The sequence below is a fragment of the Pichia membranifaciens genome (genome assembly GCF_001661235.1).
Source record: "Pichia membranifaciens NRRL Y-2026 unplaced genomic scaffold PICMEscaffold_6, whole genome shotgun sequence".
In the NCBI taxonomy this organism is placed as follows: domain Eukaryota; kingdom Fungi; phylum Ascomycota; class Pichiomycetes; order Pichiales; family Pichiaceae; genus Pichia; species Pichia membranifaciens.
The window spans coordinates 208,551-223,993 of NW_017566987.1; the positions used below are offsets into that span (position 1 = coordinate 208,551).

Here is a 15,443-nt window from a genome sequence, read left to right on the forward strand (position 1 = left end):
GCCAGAGAGGACCAGAAAGAGAGAGAACTTTAAAACACATCTATACCACGGGTACGATTGGCAGCTGCTGTGGGTAAGCCACTCTAAGCGTTAGATAAATTGATCATCTTTGTAAGTGTGCAATTTGAGTGACAATGAGCTCCAAATCAAAGTACCAGAAGGTGGACACGACGGACAACTTCCATGTGGGCCCCGATCTAATGGACGACGACGACGACGATATATTCATCACGCCGGACATTGAGGCGCCAAAGTCACACCTACCACCTAAAGCACAGAAGACAGAGGCACCGAAGCCACAACCCGCTGTTAACACAGCAAGACCCGCTGTTGGGACGTCAGCGAATGCCAATGCTTCTCAAGGGGGGTCTTTCTTCAACCTGTCATCATTCATTACACCACAGCTACCCTCGTTTGTGCAGATCGAAACAAGGGAGAGACCTTTCAGCGGGGGAAACACGCTTGACGAATCGGTACTTACCACTTTGCACAGGGACCTTATGACCATTGGTGATAAGCTTTTGTCCATCTTGTGGCCATTGCGCCTCCGCCAGTCGTTGATTGCCGTCAAGAAGATAAGCAACAGATTTTCTCCGGGAAGTGGAGACGTGGAGGATTCGATAGGAGGCAGCGGTGGTGTGGGTGACAGCTCGACATCCTTGGGTTCCGGCGGTGAGGAATACACGTCCGAGACTATGGGGAAGATTAGGGATTGGGACCTTTGGGGGCCCTTGGTTATTAACCTTGGATTCAGTTTGATCATTACATATCTACAGACTAGAAGTTTGAACACCGGCGGAGAAAACTCCCGTGGAAAAGATGCATCTAGTCAGACATTCAGTGCCGCCTTTACGCTCATATGGGCTTCGCTTGCAGTACTTTCAATCAACATCCAACTCTTAAGCCCTGTGCAACAAAAACTTGAGAACGGAGGCATGACAAACGGAGTGGTCGGCCTCAGCTTTTTCCAGTGTATTAGTTTACTCAGCTATGCGCTCTTTCCTATTGCCTTGGGTGGAATGTCCTCCATATTTATTCCATTCAAGTTTGTCAGACTCATCATCAACGTCGTTATGTTATTCTGGGCGTTGCTCTGCACATGGTTGATCATGGCCATTGCCAGCAACTGCAAAAGAAAGGGGAGTTTGACCTTGGTGGCCAACGACGACGACAACCAGGGTGACCAAAGGATATTTTTGATGGTGTATCCGGTCTTCTTAGTCTTCGGTTTGTTCTCATGGTTCTGTGTTATTGTGTGAACCAAGGGCGTAGCTCCATTTACAATTCTGACTTTGACTATATCAAATATAGATCTATATAGGTACTCTTCCATAAGCAGAAAGATCACCCAGATGGGTCGTCCGTTAATCCTCCTCAGGCACCCCGAAGTACTCTCGGATGCTGGCCTTGGTCATGCCTGCTGGATTCGAATCCGCAATGAAGTTGACTAACAAATCAATGTTGTCCATTAGAACATCAATGGCTTCCTGCAACTTTTTGATATTTTCCAGACGAGCATTCACCTTCTCTGGCGTATTGGCAAGAAGAGAGTCGAGTTGGGCTTCCAAAGCTGTCTTCTCCGATTGCAATTTTGAGGCTTTATCAATCATGGTTGTCCTCTCTTTCTTAGAAAGACCTGTTCTCTCGGCAGTCAACTGTTTAATTTCTACTTTATGCTGGTCAATGCTGTTCAAAACGCCAGTTTTCCTAACAAGAAGTCTATCATACTCCTTGGTCATCTTTATAATACTAGTGTATTGGAAAGACCAGTAGATGTTCGATATGCCGCATTTCTCACAGTTGACCAACCCCTCGTCGACGAGCAGCTTGAGAATGTCTTTGATTTGCATGGAACTGATGCCCGTCTTCTTACTAGCGATAGTCTCTACCTCTTTGATGTTGTACATTGTATGCGACTGCTGAAACCAGGCAAGAAGTTTCACCTGTTTCTCCTCTAACGAGAGTCCTTTTTTCACCGCCTGTGAAACATTGGGTGTTAGTATAAGTAACGTGGGTAACGGAGAACGACTAGCGTTTGGGACATTACCATTTGCAACTATGCTTGATTGCTACTGCTCAGAGCCAGAATAAGAGACCAAAGCATCATTGGAAGTCCCAGAAGGTAGAAAAGAAAAGTGACTGCTTCTAATACTATAAACAAAAAATGTGCCAGCTGAGCCGAGACAGGTTGGGACAAAATAAGTTGCGCTGAGCACAAACCATGCCTCCGTGGTCGCCACTTAGAGCCTGCACGACGACGACAACGAATGGGGAACAGGGCCTCCCATCAGACCAAGAAGCTCTTCGCCAGAGCACCTTTGGCCTTGAGAGTGCTCCAACGACTTCATCTCATTGACAACGGTACACATTTGCTTGTACGCCTTTTTGTCTTTGATCTTGTTGATTTTGAGTATCTTGTTTGAAATAATGAGCTTGCTTCCGCTGGCCATGTGGTAGCTTCCCACTGCCTGCAGCAAACAGGAGACGTATTCCAGCCACTTGTCCGACTGGGTGAAGAGCTTGCTTGCCTCCAAGTGCGGGTTCGTCGAGAGCAGCAACGAGCCGGCACGGATGTGGTATCGCAAGGGGTCCGTTTCGATGTCTTTGCATAACAGCAGGAACTGGTCAACGTCGAGCTCCTTTGGCAGCGGAACCAGCTGGCCGTAGACGGAGTGGGAGAGAATGACAAGGGCCTTCTTCACCAGCGCTATTTTGGAGCACCCGGCGGGGTATCTTCCATAGACAGAATCCTTGATCCAGGAGGGTATCTGGGGGAACGACTTGAACCGGTGGATGAGCAGGTCGTGGATCTGGAGGTTCGGGATGTCCAGCTTGTGGAAGATCCCGCGGACCGAGCACCAATGGCTGAAGGCCCGCAGCGCGTTGTACACGTCGACCGAGGTCAAGGCGGCCTCGCCGCAGTTCTCCGCTATGATCCGCCGAAGCGCATACCCCTCCAAGGTCGGAGACGTCACGTTGTGGTCGGTCTGGAAGAAGTTGATCTTCGTGGCGGTGAGAATCATGCACCCGAGGAACACCAGCTGCGACCGCGTGTCCGGGTCGATGTTCGAGATGTACGCCAGAGCCTCATCCTCCACCGCCAGCGGGTCATACGACGAGTTCTCAATGAAGCACGTTTTCGAGCTCTCGTCGTACCACTTGTTGAGCTCGATCTCCCTCGACGTGAAGATGATCGCCAGCGACAGCTGCCGGTACTCCGAGAGAACGTCGCCGCAGTTCTGCAGAATGCGGAACGACGCCAGAATCGAGTAGTTGCACTTGAAGTCGCCATACGACTCCGCCACAATCAGATGCTTGTCCTCCCCCTGCACACGGATGAAGTTCCCCTCCGACGTCAGCTTGTACTTCTTCCCATTCTTGGAGTACTCGTTCACACTCGACTTCTGCACCGTCTGCTGGTCCGCGATGATCGCCTCACACACCGACACAAGGTTGTTTGAGATGTCTTTCAGCATTCTCCGTCTCGGTTCTCGCTGTCTTCTTCCCGCTGGCTTCTGCTGCCCCACCCTTCCGTCCCATTCCACCGTCTCCACCCGTCATCTCCGTCTCCGTCTCCGTCTCCAACTCCATTTTCTTCACCCCCATCCGGCACACAAACAAAAATACCCTGCACAGCCCGATTCCGTCGATCGGCCCAGCGCGCTCCGCGAAAACAAGAAACGAGTCCAACAGTGCAGAAATAGATGGAAAAGAATCGAAAAAAGAAGCAAAAAAGAAGCAAAAAAGAAGGCGCTATGCACGACGCGCTTTTTGTACGTTAACGCCCTCGGTGGGTTCTCGGCGGAAGACGCATTCTGTACGCGATTGTTGTTGTTGTTGTTATTGTTGTTGTTGTGGACAAGATCTCTGCGCCCCATCGAGGCGTGTGCTGTTTTTGGGTGCTCCGGTGTTCTGACGTGGGCAACGGGGCTGCTGACGTCGACAGGAGGCGTCCGAGGCGACAGAAGACGGCGCACGCGAGGGGCAGACGGGCACGGAGACGGAAAAACTACGCGCAACAATGCGGTGGGTGTAGGGATGGACGCAGCGCAGATCTGCAGAAGCGTTGAAACCTCGTGGCAGAGCGCAGAAAGAGTGGGTGGACGTGTTTGTTGTGTGTGTTCTGTGGTATCTGTGCTCCGTTGCTCGACGAGCAGCCTGTTTTCTCTCGTTGGTGCTGTGCCGAGGTTCCGCCGGGCTGTTCTGAGTGCGTTTCTCCTGTGCTGTCCGCCACGCCTGTGTGTTTGCACTTCTCTTCCTGCGATTCCTCTGCTCCTCCCTTGCACGAACAGGCGTCCCACTTCTTCAGCACGGTCTTCTGCCATAGCCGCCAGCTCGCTACACCTCACCATTCATCACACAGCGCTCCAGCCCTCTCTGGCCTCTCCAACAAGCATTACTTCGGTCCGGTTGCTTTCGATTTCGAACAGTTTCCTCAAGTTCCCGTTGCGTCTATATATAGAAAGAAAACCGATACACGGTGAACAGCACCCGCACACAGACTAAGACATTTGGACACCGCAGCGTTGTATTCAAAACACAGAGTCCTTTGAAAAGCACAGAAACACAAAAGCTATTTGCATTTTCCAACTTCCATAGCACATCCTGATATATAGCTTTACAAAAGGAACATCAAGAAGACTGTCTACTTGTTTTTCTACTGTCATTATTATTATTGTTCAAGCTTCAGTCGATCGTTTTTTTAATTTCTTCTTCGTTCCTTCGCTTGGCACCGTCACACACAGCTAATCTACATTCCTATACGTTGCTGGACTAGAAAATGAAACTCTCGTTCCTGATTTACTTTATTCTCCTTGCATTTGCCGAGGCAGCGGTCATCGACACAAGCATCGTCGGTGCTGCCGTCACGGTAACGACAGATATTGCTGCTACTCCGACTGCTCCAGCTACCGTTGCGGCGGCCGTCACGGCCGCCACCCCAGCTGCAACAGCAGCTACCACTAATCCGGCCGCAGTTGTCCCTACGACCGCTACTCCCGTTGCAGCAGCAGCTACTACTGCCACTACTCCGGCAGCAGCTGCTGCTGTCACCACAGCTACCCCAGCTCCACCTGCCGCCACAACCCCAACTACCCTTCCACCTGCTGCAGCAACTACTCCTACAACCCCTCCACCTGCTGCAACTACTCCTACAACCCCTCCACCTGCTGCAACTACTCCTACAACCCCTCCACCTGCTGCAACTACCCCTACAACCCCTCCACCTGCTGCAGCAACTACCCCTGCAACCGCTACAACGCCTCATGCCGCAGCAACTACCCCTACAACCGCTACAAACCCTGCAGCTGCAACAACTACCCCCACAGCTGCTGCAACACCTACAACTACAACGCGGGTAGGTGCAGCCGCAATAACAACTGCTACCGGAACAACAACAGGCACAACAGGAACAACAGGAACAGGGACTACCACGCCCCTTACCACAGGTACAACAACAGCCACTCCAACACACAAAACCACGTCTTCTGCTGCCCCGACTATTGTTTGGATGACGACAACAATAAATAGCGTACCAAGCGTATACTCTATCAGTTGGACTCAAACTTTTACATCCATGTATTCTTCTGTGGCAGCAGTTCCAAAGGGAGCTATAGGTTTGGGATCTATAAAAGGTAGTGTTGGAACTACAAGAACGTACAGAACACTGTGAACACTAGTTCTCTCTTGTTTTTTCTATTTCCTGTCTTGTCTTTATTTTTCTTTGTTAATTTCTGTTCAATCCGGGTTTCACATTTTTACTGTCTTTCTCTTTCCCCCTCCTCTGATCCATCTATAAATCATTGGCAAATTGCATCACTTTTTTCACTCTGCTGAGTAGAGTGGATATGAGCCACTTTATTCTTTATCCCTGCTTTAATACATCTACACTTATATAAAACTCTTCAAAACTTCATTAAACATTTACCTTCAAACTTTACATTTCATAAGTGATTAGGAGCTGTTAAAAGGTTGTACAAAAAACCGTTACATAGCCACTATATTATTCATCTGTACCAAACTCCATTGGATCGTAAGCGCTTCTTGAAATATCCCTGTTTTCGATTTCAGAGTTTGTCGGCTCTCTAATGAACATATGAATCTGGTCGTACGTCATTTCCTTGATCTTTGGAACCAAATATGGATCAATTCTACACTTCTTCAACTCTAGTTTTCCTGAAACAGGTACATAGTAAGCATTGTTCGACTTCTCATCAAATGTAATAACAAGTTGGCGTAGTGGTTCAATAGGCTTAGTAGTGCCATCGTAATCCCTTTGCTTTTTATACACAGAACTATTGGATGGGTCTTTCAATATCTCATCAAGTTCATTGTCATCGATAGGAGCATTCTCCGTTTCATCGTCGATCTTCTGTTTAACAATTTCAGCGTCTGCATTATCAGTGAGATAAAATGAGACTAACTTTGTAGTTTTGTTCAACTCAATTTCTCTTAAAAGGGATGTCAACAATCTAGGATCATTCATAGACTTGATTGAATCTTTTGACTTGTCTTTATTCTTGGATATCGACGCCGAGCTCATAAACTTAACATCGTAGTATGTTTGGTCAAGCATAGAGGTATCTGGTAAGAAATTCCATACTTTTTTGGCCTTCAAGTGTTTCTTTGTTGGGTGTCTTATGGACGAAAGGCCTGTTGCTGGAGCTTCAAACATGTCCTCAATAGTTTTCAACTGTGTCTTAGGATCCAACCAATCATCTTTTTTCACATTCATTTTGGACATGTTGTTTGCCTTCTGACTGTTCTGTATATCCGATGATATATATTGGGTTCTTCTTAAGAAACTGACCGAATCTGACTTGGTCTTGATAGTCTTGCTTGGATCTCCAAGTATCAGTTGATCACTTGGATGTAATGGAATATTCATTCCATTATGTTTCAACCCGTTGACGGTATCCTTATGTGGTAAATTTATCAGGTTCAAAGGCATTCCCAAATCGTCATTCAATCTGATTAAATTCTTGAAATTTTCTTTTCTGAAAAATGAGGTCACAAGTGTATTTAAGTTATCGTCCTTAGATTCATTTTCATCGTCCTTCAAGATCTTGGCTGGGCATGCTGGTGGAGGTAAGTTGTTTGAATACCTCACTTTCGCAACATACTGTATATTGGATTTGTGGCTGTGGTGTCCATGTGGTCTTTGACCATGTGAAGATCTGTCTGCACCCGACATTTTTCTTCACCTAATTTATGTAGACCTGTTTGATAACGTTCTTCCTTGCAGGCCTTCTTAATACCTTCTGAATTAATACCATCTATTGCCTCAGTTGCACACTCATAGTCTTTCGGAAACACTGTTCGTCCAACACCAAGCGCTGCTTCCTTTTTTTTTCTCACTGCTTCCTTTCCACTTCGTGATTTCACTGTTATCTCAATACTGCTGGAAAGAAAACAAGAAGACTAGCCAATCATTTATAATATAAGAACCTTATTTGGTGTGAAAAAATTGGGTTTTCGAATGAATGGAACTACTTAAAGGGGTTCCCGGTTTGAATGAGAGTTCTAGGAGCAACACTCTCTTTGGGGGAGTGACCTTCACAACAACGGATCTATCCTCGAAAGAAAAGGCACAGGTTGCCAGCGTGGTGGCCGTGATGGGTGGAAATGTTAAGAATGATCTTACAGCAGATACCAATGTTTTAATAGTTGGTAATATAAATACGGCGAAATCAAAGTATTGCCTAAAAAACCGGACAGATGTCACTTTACTTTATCCTGATGATTTGTTTGATATATACAAACGTTTCCAGCACAGCAAGAGCAGTGGTCCCAAGCTTACAATTCAAGTTCTGGATGACTATCCATGGCCTATTTTTAACTCTTGCTTATTCTGCTTGTCCCGTTTGCGTGAGGTCGGTAATCCATGTTATGCAAAAAATTACATCACGAAACTAATCGACCATTTTGGCGGAAAATCAATCGCTTCTTTGACTCCCAAAGTAACTTATCTAATCACTGATAAACGAGAAGGTAAACGATATGAAAGTGCACTTGACTGGAAAATTAATGCCATCCACCCGAAATGGATTATTGACTGTTGTAACTGCCAAAGAATTTTAGACCCTTCCTTGTATGACATATCAAAGATTCACAATCCAGCAGCAATTGGAAAGAACTCGCACAAAAAGTACAGAAAGGTTGTTGATTATGCATCTGTAGAGCACAACCCAATTTATGGGTCACTTGAAATGGGAAACGCTCTAATAGAACGGTCAAACGAAATCACTAAAAGTAGCTCAATTGAAGATTGCAAAGGTCTCTTTAAAGGGTTGATCTTTTCTTGTTTTGGTTTCACTGCTTCTCATGCAACCAAGCTATCTGCTGTTTTGAAAAATAACGGTGCAGAAATACAAGAAGAATATGATCTGAGTGTTACACACGTAATAATACCGTCCAGCTTTACCTTCGATGAAGTCCCCCCAAAGGTTTTGGCATTACAAAGCATTTCGGACTCAAAAGTGGTCAATGAATGGTTCATTGAACGATGTTTACATTATGAGAGACTATGTAACGATTCATGGTCAATCCCTGCAAGGAAGTTGCGGTTAGATTACAAGTTGAAAATACACATCACCGGGTTCGCTGAAATGGAGCATTTACATATTTCAAAATTAATCAAGAACTTAAACTTGACGCTGCAGACTAAATTAACAGATGAATGCGATTTTTTAGTGGCTAACCTTTCTTCATTGGGTTTAAGCAATGTTAACTCCCCTCAATTATTTACTTACAGATTCCATGACATTCTAAATTCTAGAACTGATATGAAAACGGCATCTGTGAGCTTAACGAAAAAGAAAATCAATTCTGCAAAAAAATGGAATATTCCAGTGGTGAGCTTAGCTTTTATTTGGGAGCTGGCACAAACGGGAGTGCTTCCTCACGTTCTTGACACACAGTGGTGTATATTTGCACCTCGGAGCTTAAGACCTGCTGGTAACTTTCTTGAATATGCAAGGTCCGTCTCGGGAGGACTTTTCCACAAAGCAGAGGAACCTGTAAATGACGAAGCCGATCAATCAGGGAGATACAGCTTTGATTTGAATAATAGCGATGTTGATGATGTTGATGATGATGATAAGAACAATAATTCTGATAGGCGCATATACTTAGGCACAGAAGGCTCCCCTACAAAACTGCCCGTGCAACTGCCATCACCACGAAAAAATACTGCTAAGAAATGGCCTAAACTGATTGGTACAGCGTCTGAGTCCCAGTTGAAATCTGCAGCCGCCGCCGCTGCCGCCGCTGCAGATATTGATGACGAGGAGGACGAAAACTACAACTTCAAAGGTAAAAGACGATTGGTGTTTGCAACTGACCAAGGAAACAACGCAAATGATCCACAAAGCTATGTCGAGTTTGAAGATGATTTTGGACTAGAGGATATACCAATGTTTAAAAAGAGGAAAAAATAGTCTTTCGGTATAAGCTCTATATGTATTTGACTGTAGATAGAGGACATTAAGAATAAAAATTATGAACTAACTATTTGATACAAATCATCTCAATAGCAGTTCTATTGAAGGTATCCAAGCCATCTGACATAGAAGTTGTATTCTTTTTTGGCATGAGAAACATGATACTAAATCTTCACAGGGGCCTCACTGATTTCCAGGTCCCAAAAGACCATGTTTTTCCAAGTATTCTATAGATGTATCGATGGCGCTCAGGAAGTCTGAATCGGTTGACTTAACAGGGATCCATCCAAGAAGTCTCCCTGCTTCAGCTTTAGTTCTGGCGTTTGCACCCCAGAATAAAGGTGGCAAGTGAAAGATCTCGTCTACTTCTTTTGGGCTCAATTCCCGGATCTCCTTGCTTTTAATTAATTTTCTCGAATACAAGGCTTCCACAACTCTAGTGGTAATTTCTTTCCACGTGAAGTCTGTGCCGTCGTTGGTGAAGTAATATCCAAAGTGCCCGCTTCTAAAATCTTCTTTCTCAATGAACTTCTTGATGATACTCACGTAAAGGGAACCGACGTCGTAAATATGCACGTGACTCCAACGTGTGTCTCCTTTAAAAACGGTGAAGCTATAGCCGACCTTTACTGTCTCTATTGCCAAAAGTGGGACTTGAATAGAATATTTTCTGTCGTATCCGTTGCTGATGCCAAAGATTGTAGGCGGAGATACAATTGCCGTCTTGACAAATTGGGGGTTTGTCTCCTCTATTGATAGAGTCAATTTGTCAGCCTGCCGGTGTGGCTGAGAGTCATCTAATGAGTTGATTTCCTCAATGTCTTTGACGTCGTCATACACCTTGTCTGGGGTATACTTCTCAGGGTCCATCGAGTCGGTTATTACTCCTGTACCAGAGATTTGTATGAATAATGTTTCGCTTGTTTTCTTTGAGAGTACGCTTTTGATGACCTCCAATGAGGCCAGATGGTTGTTTGAAGCAGTGTTAATGACAACATCTGACAACTCTGTTTCCTTTCTGATAAGATCAAGGCTATCCAATGACCCAATCACAGTTTTGACCTTCCTTTCAGTCCGTTTTTCGATAAGTTCTCCCTTTTCGACACTTCGAACCAACGCAGTTACCTCGAAAGTTGGAAACGATTGCAGTATCTGGTGCAAGATCTCACCACCAATATAACCAGTAGCTCCTGTGATAAAAAGCTTCTTTTCATACATCGCTAAACCGCTGCTAATTCCAGATTTAGAAAAAGTATGACCGCGTAGGAATCGGAATACTGGCTAGCCCCTGAATAAGTCTACTTGATGTTCTTTTTAAAAGGAAACTTCTTACAGGTGATAGTTGAATTGTTTCTCTAATATATGGGGCTGGATATCGCGTATTTCCCGATTGGGTTTATCGATGGATTTATCAGACTTTTGGTATACTGCTCTACTGTTGAAGTCGGAATATTTGCCAAGTTGAGATCTTTGAAGCTGCGCCAGAGCAGTAGAGGAATCATTTGACACTGTATCAAATCTGCTGCCATTTCTGAACGCACTCGATGTATACCTTAACTTTGAAGAAAAATGCCAGGCTTTGTCTGATTGTGACGTAGAAGTCGGAGAACATCATTGTAGGGTCTTGTATGAGTCCGAATAATATTAATAGGTAATACTTTAGCATTATTAAGAAAAAGTTGTCCACAAATCAAAAGTTGCATGCGGACAGGAAGAAGTGAAGAGCAAACAAAAAAAATATATAGTTAGAATGCAGAGGGGACTGGGAAGACAAAGCAACAATTAATTTTATCTAGCCTACTTGCCCTTCCCTTTTTTTTCCGGAGCAGGACTCTCTTTTTCGCCTTCTGAGTGTTCACTAATGAAACTCACTGGTCTCTCGCCATCATACTCATAATCAAAGTTGAGAGGTCTCCATGTGTTACTTGGGGTTGATGTTGTGGCGTCGTTATTTGACGACTTCGATCCAGGTGCCTTGTAGGTGGAAGTAGCAGTACTGCCTTTTCTGGCTTCACTGTTGCTCCTGCGTCTGGACTCGCGGTGAGCGGCACTATCGATGGTGCTTTCATGGATGCCGGCAATGTCGTTGGACATCCCGGCAGCCTTTTTGGTGATTCTTGCGTCGGAAAGCCGACGACTAATTTCGTCAGTGTCGTTTCCTCCCCCACCAAATGTGAACTGTCTAAATAATCTATTGTTCGATAGCCTACTCGTCCTGCTATTGGAAGGGAGAGCATTAGCTCCAGTATAGGATGGATCAGAAGATGAGATCGAAGATCTTGCACGTGGAGCCAACCTAGCTGCTTTAGGTGCCGGCACAGTATGCTCCCGGTGTAAATCGGACGCCAAGTTATGTTCAAAATTCACCGCAGCGTGAGTTAGCACTTTGGCCAATCCAGTGCCATTTCCATCATCTTCATTTGAAGCATCTGGCTGTCTTGCTTCTCCTGATTCCAAGTCCTTTGGTGCACTCCGGGTTACTGTTCTGGATAGTGCACGGATCAACTTTGAGCTCACTTTATCAGCCTCAGGATCATAATCATTCGGAATGTATTTTTCGTCGGTATTTTTGGTTGAGCTCGACGAGGGAGTTTTGCCTGAATATGTGCTTAGATGACCATCTTCACTGATGCTATCGGCATCAATATTTCCTTCAGTAGCTGGGTCTACGCTTTGATCCAGCGAGGTCTGTCCTCTTCTTCTGCTCTCCTCACCTTCATTGTTTTCATCTGAATCGACAAGGCGATCAAGGGTATTTGGCTCTTCTTCTGGTGCATATGCTGAAGCAATAGTCTTTTCCCTTTGCAAAGGCTCACCCATATCGACAACGGGGAAAACACCTCTAGGTGATCTAACCTTCTTCGAAGAACTGCGGGAACGTATTGATCCACAACTCATTACTCGAGACAGAGCAGGATTGTATGCGGTCGATGATGTACTTCTCATGGTTGCAACTCTGGAAAGATTATTGTCACCATCGACATCAGGTTTGAACTCCTCGGGTGATGGAGATTCAGCTGAGGTCTCGGAAACATGTGTTGGTACACGAACAACTCTGGACTCCATGTTGAGCATCGGTTGCTCGTCACGCTCTTCATATGAGGGAAGTTTCAATTTCTTCATGTCATGCTCGATAACATAGAGATGCAAGAACCAAGGAATGACGATACCAAAAAATGATCCTCCAATTATGTTTCCTATTGCTCCGGGTAGCATTATCTTCCAGAAATAATGGCCAAATCCGTAGCCACAATCATTGAATATTCCCGCAGGAACTAAGAACATGTCTGCAACAACGTGCGTGAAACCCATGGCGACGAACGTAAATATCGGAAGAAAAATCATCAAGAACTTGACGTGCAAAGGCTTGACCATGATCTGCAAATACACCGCAAGGCAAACAAAAAAGTTACCGGCAACGCCTTTCAACAAGTTTTCAGCAAAGGAAAATGAGTTCCTGCTGTGTGCGATTGAGATTGATCCGACAACGTAGACATCTTGGCGGAACACGCCGGAGCAGTAGCAGATGACGTAGACGACAAAAACGGTTCCGGCCAAGTTGACCCAGAATGACACCATCCATGAGATGACGAGATCCATCAAGGTGACAGCTCCCCGCATGACGCCAACAGAGAAGAATAAAATGTTTGAGTTGAATAACTCCATACCACAAACAATGACGTAAAACAAGCCTATAGCGTAGACTGCTCCCTGTGCTAGGTAAACAAAGATATTAGCCCCAGGTATCAAATCGGCGCTTCCCGCCTCACACATCACGTACAACATGCTGCCAGCACTGAACAAAAAGGCACCCATAATAGAGTTTATAAAAAGGATGTAGAATGGGAGCCGGGACTTCTTCATGGCGGTGGCAACCACCGCCAGCGCTGCCTCATGCGGTGTGATGTAGTAAGTGTCGTCAACCATATGCTAGAGGTGTGTAAATTGGTCGTTGTACAGCCTCTGCTATATAGAATAAAAATATGCTTTTCTTGAGTGTCCTCTATACTGTATATACATGTACCACCTGTCAGAGATATAGTGAGTGTGAATGCAGACTCAGTTTTTGTGTGCAACGGTTGATGACGTCGGCTTTTTTCGCCTGCTGGAGTAATCGAATAACGGTTGAACTGCCTTATAGAATGCCGTTAAATGGAAATTGGTCTAGATAGGGGGCTGTGGCCGCAAGACAATAACGCTGCAGCGGATACTCTGTGATCAGTAAACGTTTCGACTCCGGCACCAGAACTAGCACAAGCAGTACAAGCACTTTTCGGTTGCCGTGGAAGCACCGTTCTGGGCCTCAGCACCTTCCTCCGGACCCCTTCGTCTCGTCCTCCCACCCATCCCGTCTGTCAACAATCTTTCCTCTCCGGCGGTCTCGTCTCCACGTTTGGCTAGAGCCTTCCTCGCCTGCATTTCATTTTTTCCGCCCGGGTTCCGGTGCCAATGAGTTCCGATTGGCTGGGCGGGGTCTGTGATGCTGTCTGGAGCTGTCCAGTGACCAGCACCGGAGCAGAACAAAGAGCTTGTGCAGGGCCTGATCACATTCCCAAAGTTACCCCAAAGAGGGTCGCAAAGAAACAGTTCACGGGGAAAATCCACTCGTCGCTGAGTACGGTGAAACAAAGAAGACTGATCACGGGCCACACCAGGTAGGAGAGCTTCATGTACTTCCAGAGCATTCCGGCGTAGTGGTTGGTGAAGTTCTCCCATGTGAGCTCGACAGTCCTGCGGGAAGAGTCGCTTGTGTCGGCAATGGCGGCGGCTCCGGAAACTTCGACCTCTCCGTCCCATAGACAGATGTACAGCGAGTACAAGGTCTGGAAGATGACGGTCCCGGCGGTCTGGTCGACAAGAACACAAACTAACTCACGGTCCCGGAAGACTGTAAGTAAGAGTTCAATCCAGTAGCTGCACAGTAAGCCGTTCACACCGCCCCAGATTAAGAACTTGAGGTGGTCTCTCAAACTTGCCTCTTTGTCGGCGGCTAGCATCGTCCGTGGCAATGGGTTATGTATATGCATCTGCTCTAAGGGCTGTCCCGATACCGCTGAATTCCCGGAGACTGGCGCAAGGTGAGGGCTCACGGACACCGGGATGGTGTTGCTGCTCGAGTTCCTGCTGTGCATCTCTCGCATCCCAGTGGACATGCTGTTGGAGGTTCCATTGGTCGCCGAGGTCAAGTTCATCTCCTCGTCGCTCGGCGTCTTGTGGACAGTTCGGTTCCGCAGTGCCGTGCGGGCCCTGGTCCAGTCGAACAGCTGCGTGAGCGTCTGGCCAAGCAACGACGTCTCGCTGCCCATCACGATTGGCGTGAGAAACCGATTCTTATTGTCTAAGTACGAATAGTGCGTGTATGTGAGGAATATGAAAAACATCTCCGCCGCAATCACGTAGAAAAGGTGTTCCGTGTGTGAGTCGATGTCAGAGAAGATGTTTTTTAAAAAAAGCCTGAACCGTCTCAGTCGCCCGGCATTGCGTGCTCCCGGCTGTAGAAGTATGTCCCCCTCAAGGCCACTTGTCGATGCCGAGTTCAAATAGTTCTCCCGTTGTTTCGCCAGCGCTTCCCGCTTCTCCTGATCTCTGCTGCTCAGCAGTTTCTCGTCAATCAGTCTTTCTTTGTCATTGCTGCTCATGTTGCTGCCGTTGGCGCCTCCACCGGACTTTGACAAATGAACCGTAGAGGCGGCCATATTCAGCGACGAATTCGGGCGTTTCGTTCCATCAACACCGTCAGGCGTGTTGTTGCGTCCACTCCCACCTCCACTCGCGTGCATGTCGTCTTCAGTGGTGATGTGAAGCTTGTGGGTTTGTTTCTGTTTGATTCCACTGCTGCCTTTGGTGTCGTTCATAGCGATCTCTTTTTAACTATCTTATGCTGTTAATGGTCTGCTCTTGCGTGCAAACCTTTTGGCCGTGAACACCCACCCTCGGCGTAAGTTCCTGATAGCATCTGGTGGTAGAAACATGTCGCCAAAATGTCAACACAATAGAAATATC

The 15,443-nt window shown here is 46.3% G+C and overlaps 10 protein-coding genes across 10 annotated transcripts; 3 read left to right on the plus strand and 7 right to left on the minus strand.

Moving 5' to 3' along the window:
- Window positions 1-134: 134 nt before the first annotated feature.
- Window positions 135-1,259, plus strand: PICMEDRAFT_74355 (hypothetical protein; the record flags this gene model as incomplete). The annotated part of the gene is made up of 1 exon (XM_019164746.1): window positions 135-1,259. The coding sequence occupies one exon, from the start codon at window positions 135-137 to the stop codon at window positions 1,257-1,259; it is 1,125 nt and encodes a 374-aa protein (XP_019015755.1).
- Window positions 1,260-1,311: 52 nt separating this feature from the next.
- Window positions 1,312-2,145, minus strand: PICMEDRAFT_174584 (hypothetical protein). Its single transcript, XM_019161613.1, has 2 exons — window positions 2,048-2,145; window positions 1,312-1,979 (listed from the first exon to the last, which is right to left on the minus strand). Exons 1-2 carry the CDS (start codon window positions 2,048-2,050, stop codon window positions 1,365-1,367), a joined length of 618 nt encoding a protein of 205 aa, XP_019015756.1. The 5' UTR covers window positions 2,051-2,145; the 3' UTR covers window positions 1,312-1,364.
- A 95-nt stretch (window positions 2,146-2,240) lies between these two features.
- Window positions 2,241-3,476, minus strand: PICMEDRAFT_13313 (hypothetical protein; the record flags this gene model as incomplete). The annotated part of the gene is made up of 1 exon (XM_019160041.1): window positions 2,241-3,476. One exon carries the CDS (start codon window positions 3,474-3,476, stop codon window positions 2,241-2,243), a length of 1,236 nt encoding a protein of 411 aa, XP_019015757.1.
- Window positions 3,477-3,508: 32 nt separating this feature from the next.
- PICMEDRAFT_18054 (hypothetical protein) lies at window positions 3,509-4,571 on the minus strand. The gene has a single exon (XM_019161859.1). The coding sequence runs from the start codon at window positions 4,323-4,325 to the stop codon at window positions 3,597-3,599; it is 729 nt and encodes a 242-aa protein (XP_019015758.1). The 5' UTR covers window positions 4,326-4,571; the 3' UTR covers window positions 3,509-3,596.
- Window positions 4,572-4,732: 161 nt separating this feature from the next.
- PICMEDRAFT_18055 (hypothetical protein) lies at window positions 4,733-5,964 on the plus strand. Its single transcript, XM_019161860.1, is given in 3 exon segments — window positions 4,733-4,907; window positions 4,920-5,111; window positions 5,142-5,964. The coding sequence occupies 3 exon segments, from the start codon at window positions 4,781-4,783 to the stop codon at window positions 5,669-5,671; spliced, it is 849 nt and encodes a 282-aa protein (XP_019015759.1). The 5' UTR covers window positions 4,733-4,780; the 3' UTR covers window positions 5,672-5,964.
- A 37-nt stretch (window positions 5,965-6,001) lies between these two features.
- Window positions 6,002-7,192, minus strand: PICMEDRAFT_74358 (hypothetical protein; the record flags this gene model as incomplete). The annotated part of the gene is made up of 1 exon (XM_019164747.1): window positions 6,002-7,192. One exon carries the CDS (start codon window positions 7,190-7,192, stop codon window positions 6,002-6,004), a length of 1,191 nt encoding a protein of 396 aa, XP_019015760.1.
- Window positions 7,193-7,440: 248 nt separating this feature from the next.
- PICMEDRAFT_18057 (hypothetical protein) lies at window positions 7,441-9,682 on the plus strand. Its single transcript, XM_019161861.1, has one exon. It carries the CDS (start codon window positions 7,482-7,484, stop codon window positions 9,435-9,437), a length of 1,956 nt encoding a protein of 651 aa, XP_019015761.1. The 5' UTR covers window positions 7,441-7,481; the 3' UTR covers window positions 9,438-9,682.
- Window positions 9,624-10,658, minus strand: PICMEDRAFT_74360 (hypothetical protein; the record flags this gene model as incomplete). Its single annotated transcript, XM_019164748.1, has 1 exon — window positions 9,624-10,658. The coding sequence occupies one exon, from the start codon at window positions 10,656-10,658 to the stop codon at window positions 9,624-9,626; it is 1,035 nt and encodes a 344-aa protein (XP_019015762.1).
- A 1,824-nt stretch (window positions 10,659-12,482) lies between these two features.
- Window positions 12,483-13,367, minus strand: PICMEDRAFT_26688 (hypothetical protein; the record flags this gene model as incomplete). Its single annotated transcript, XM_019162458.1, has 1 exon — window positions 12,483-13,367. A coding segment is annotated over one exon (885 nt), but the record flags the coding sequence as incomplete, so codon positions are not given.
- A 617-nt stretch (window positions 13,368-13,984) lies between these two features.
- On the minus strand, window positions 13,985-15,295 carry PICMEDRAFT_74362 (hypothetical protein; the record flags this gene model as incomplete). The annotated part of the gene is made up of 1 exon (XM_019164749.1): window positions 13,985-15,295. The coding sequence occupies one exon, from the start codon at window positions 15,293-15,295 to the stop codon at window positions 13,985-13,987; it is 1,311 nt and encodes a 436-aa protein (XP_019015764.1).
- Between the last annotated feature and the right edge of the window lie 148 nt (window positions 15,296-15,443).

Bases quoted from the DNA above. Each gene is read 5' to 3' on its own strand.
- PICMEDRAFT_18054 (XM_019161859.1), bottom strand. From the start codon at position 4,325: ATGGCAGAAGACCGTGCTGAAGAAGTGGGACGCCTGTTCGTGCAAGGG.
- PICMEDRAFT_18057 (XM_019161861.1), top strand. From the start codon at position 7,482: ATGGAACTACTTAAAGGGGTTCCCGGTTTGAATGAGAGTTCTAGGAGC.
- PICMEDRAFT_18055 (XM_019161860.1), top strand. From the start codon at position 4,781: ATGAAACTCTCGTTCCTGATTTACTTTATTCTCCTTGCATTTGCCGAG. The intron at 5,112-5,141 runs CAACTACTCCTA...CTCCACCTGCTG, and splicing joins TACCCTTCCACCTGCTGCAG to CAACTACTCCTACAACCCCT.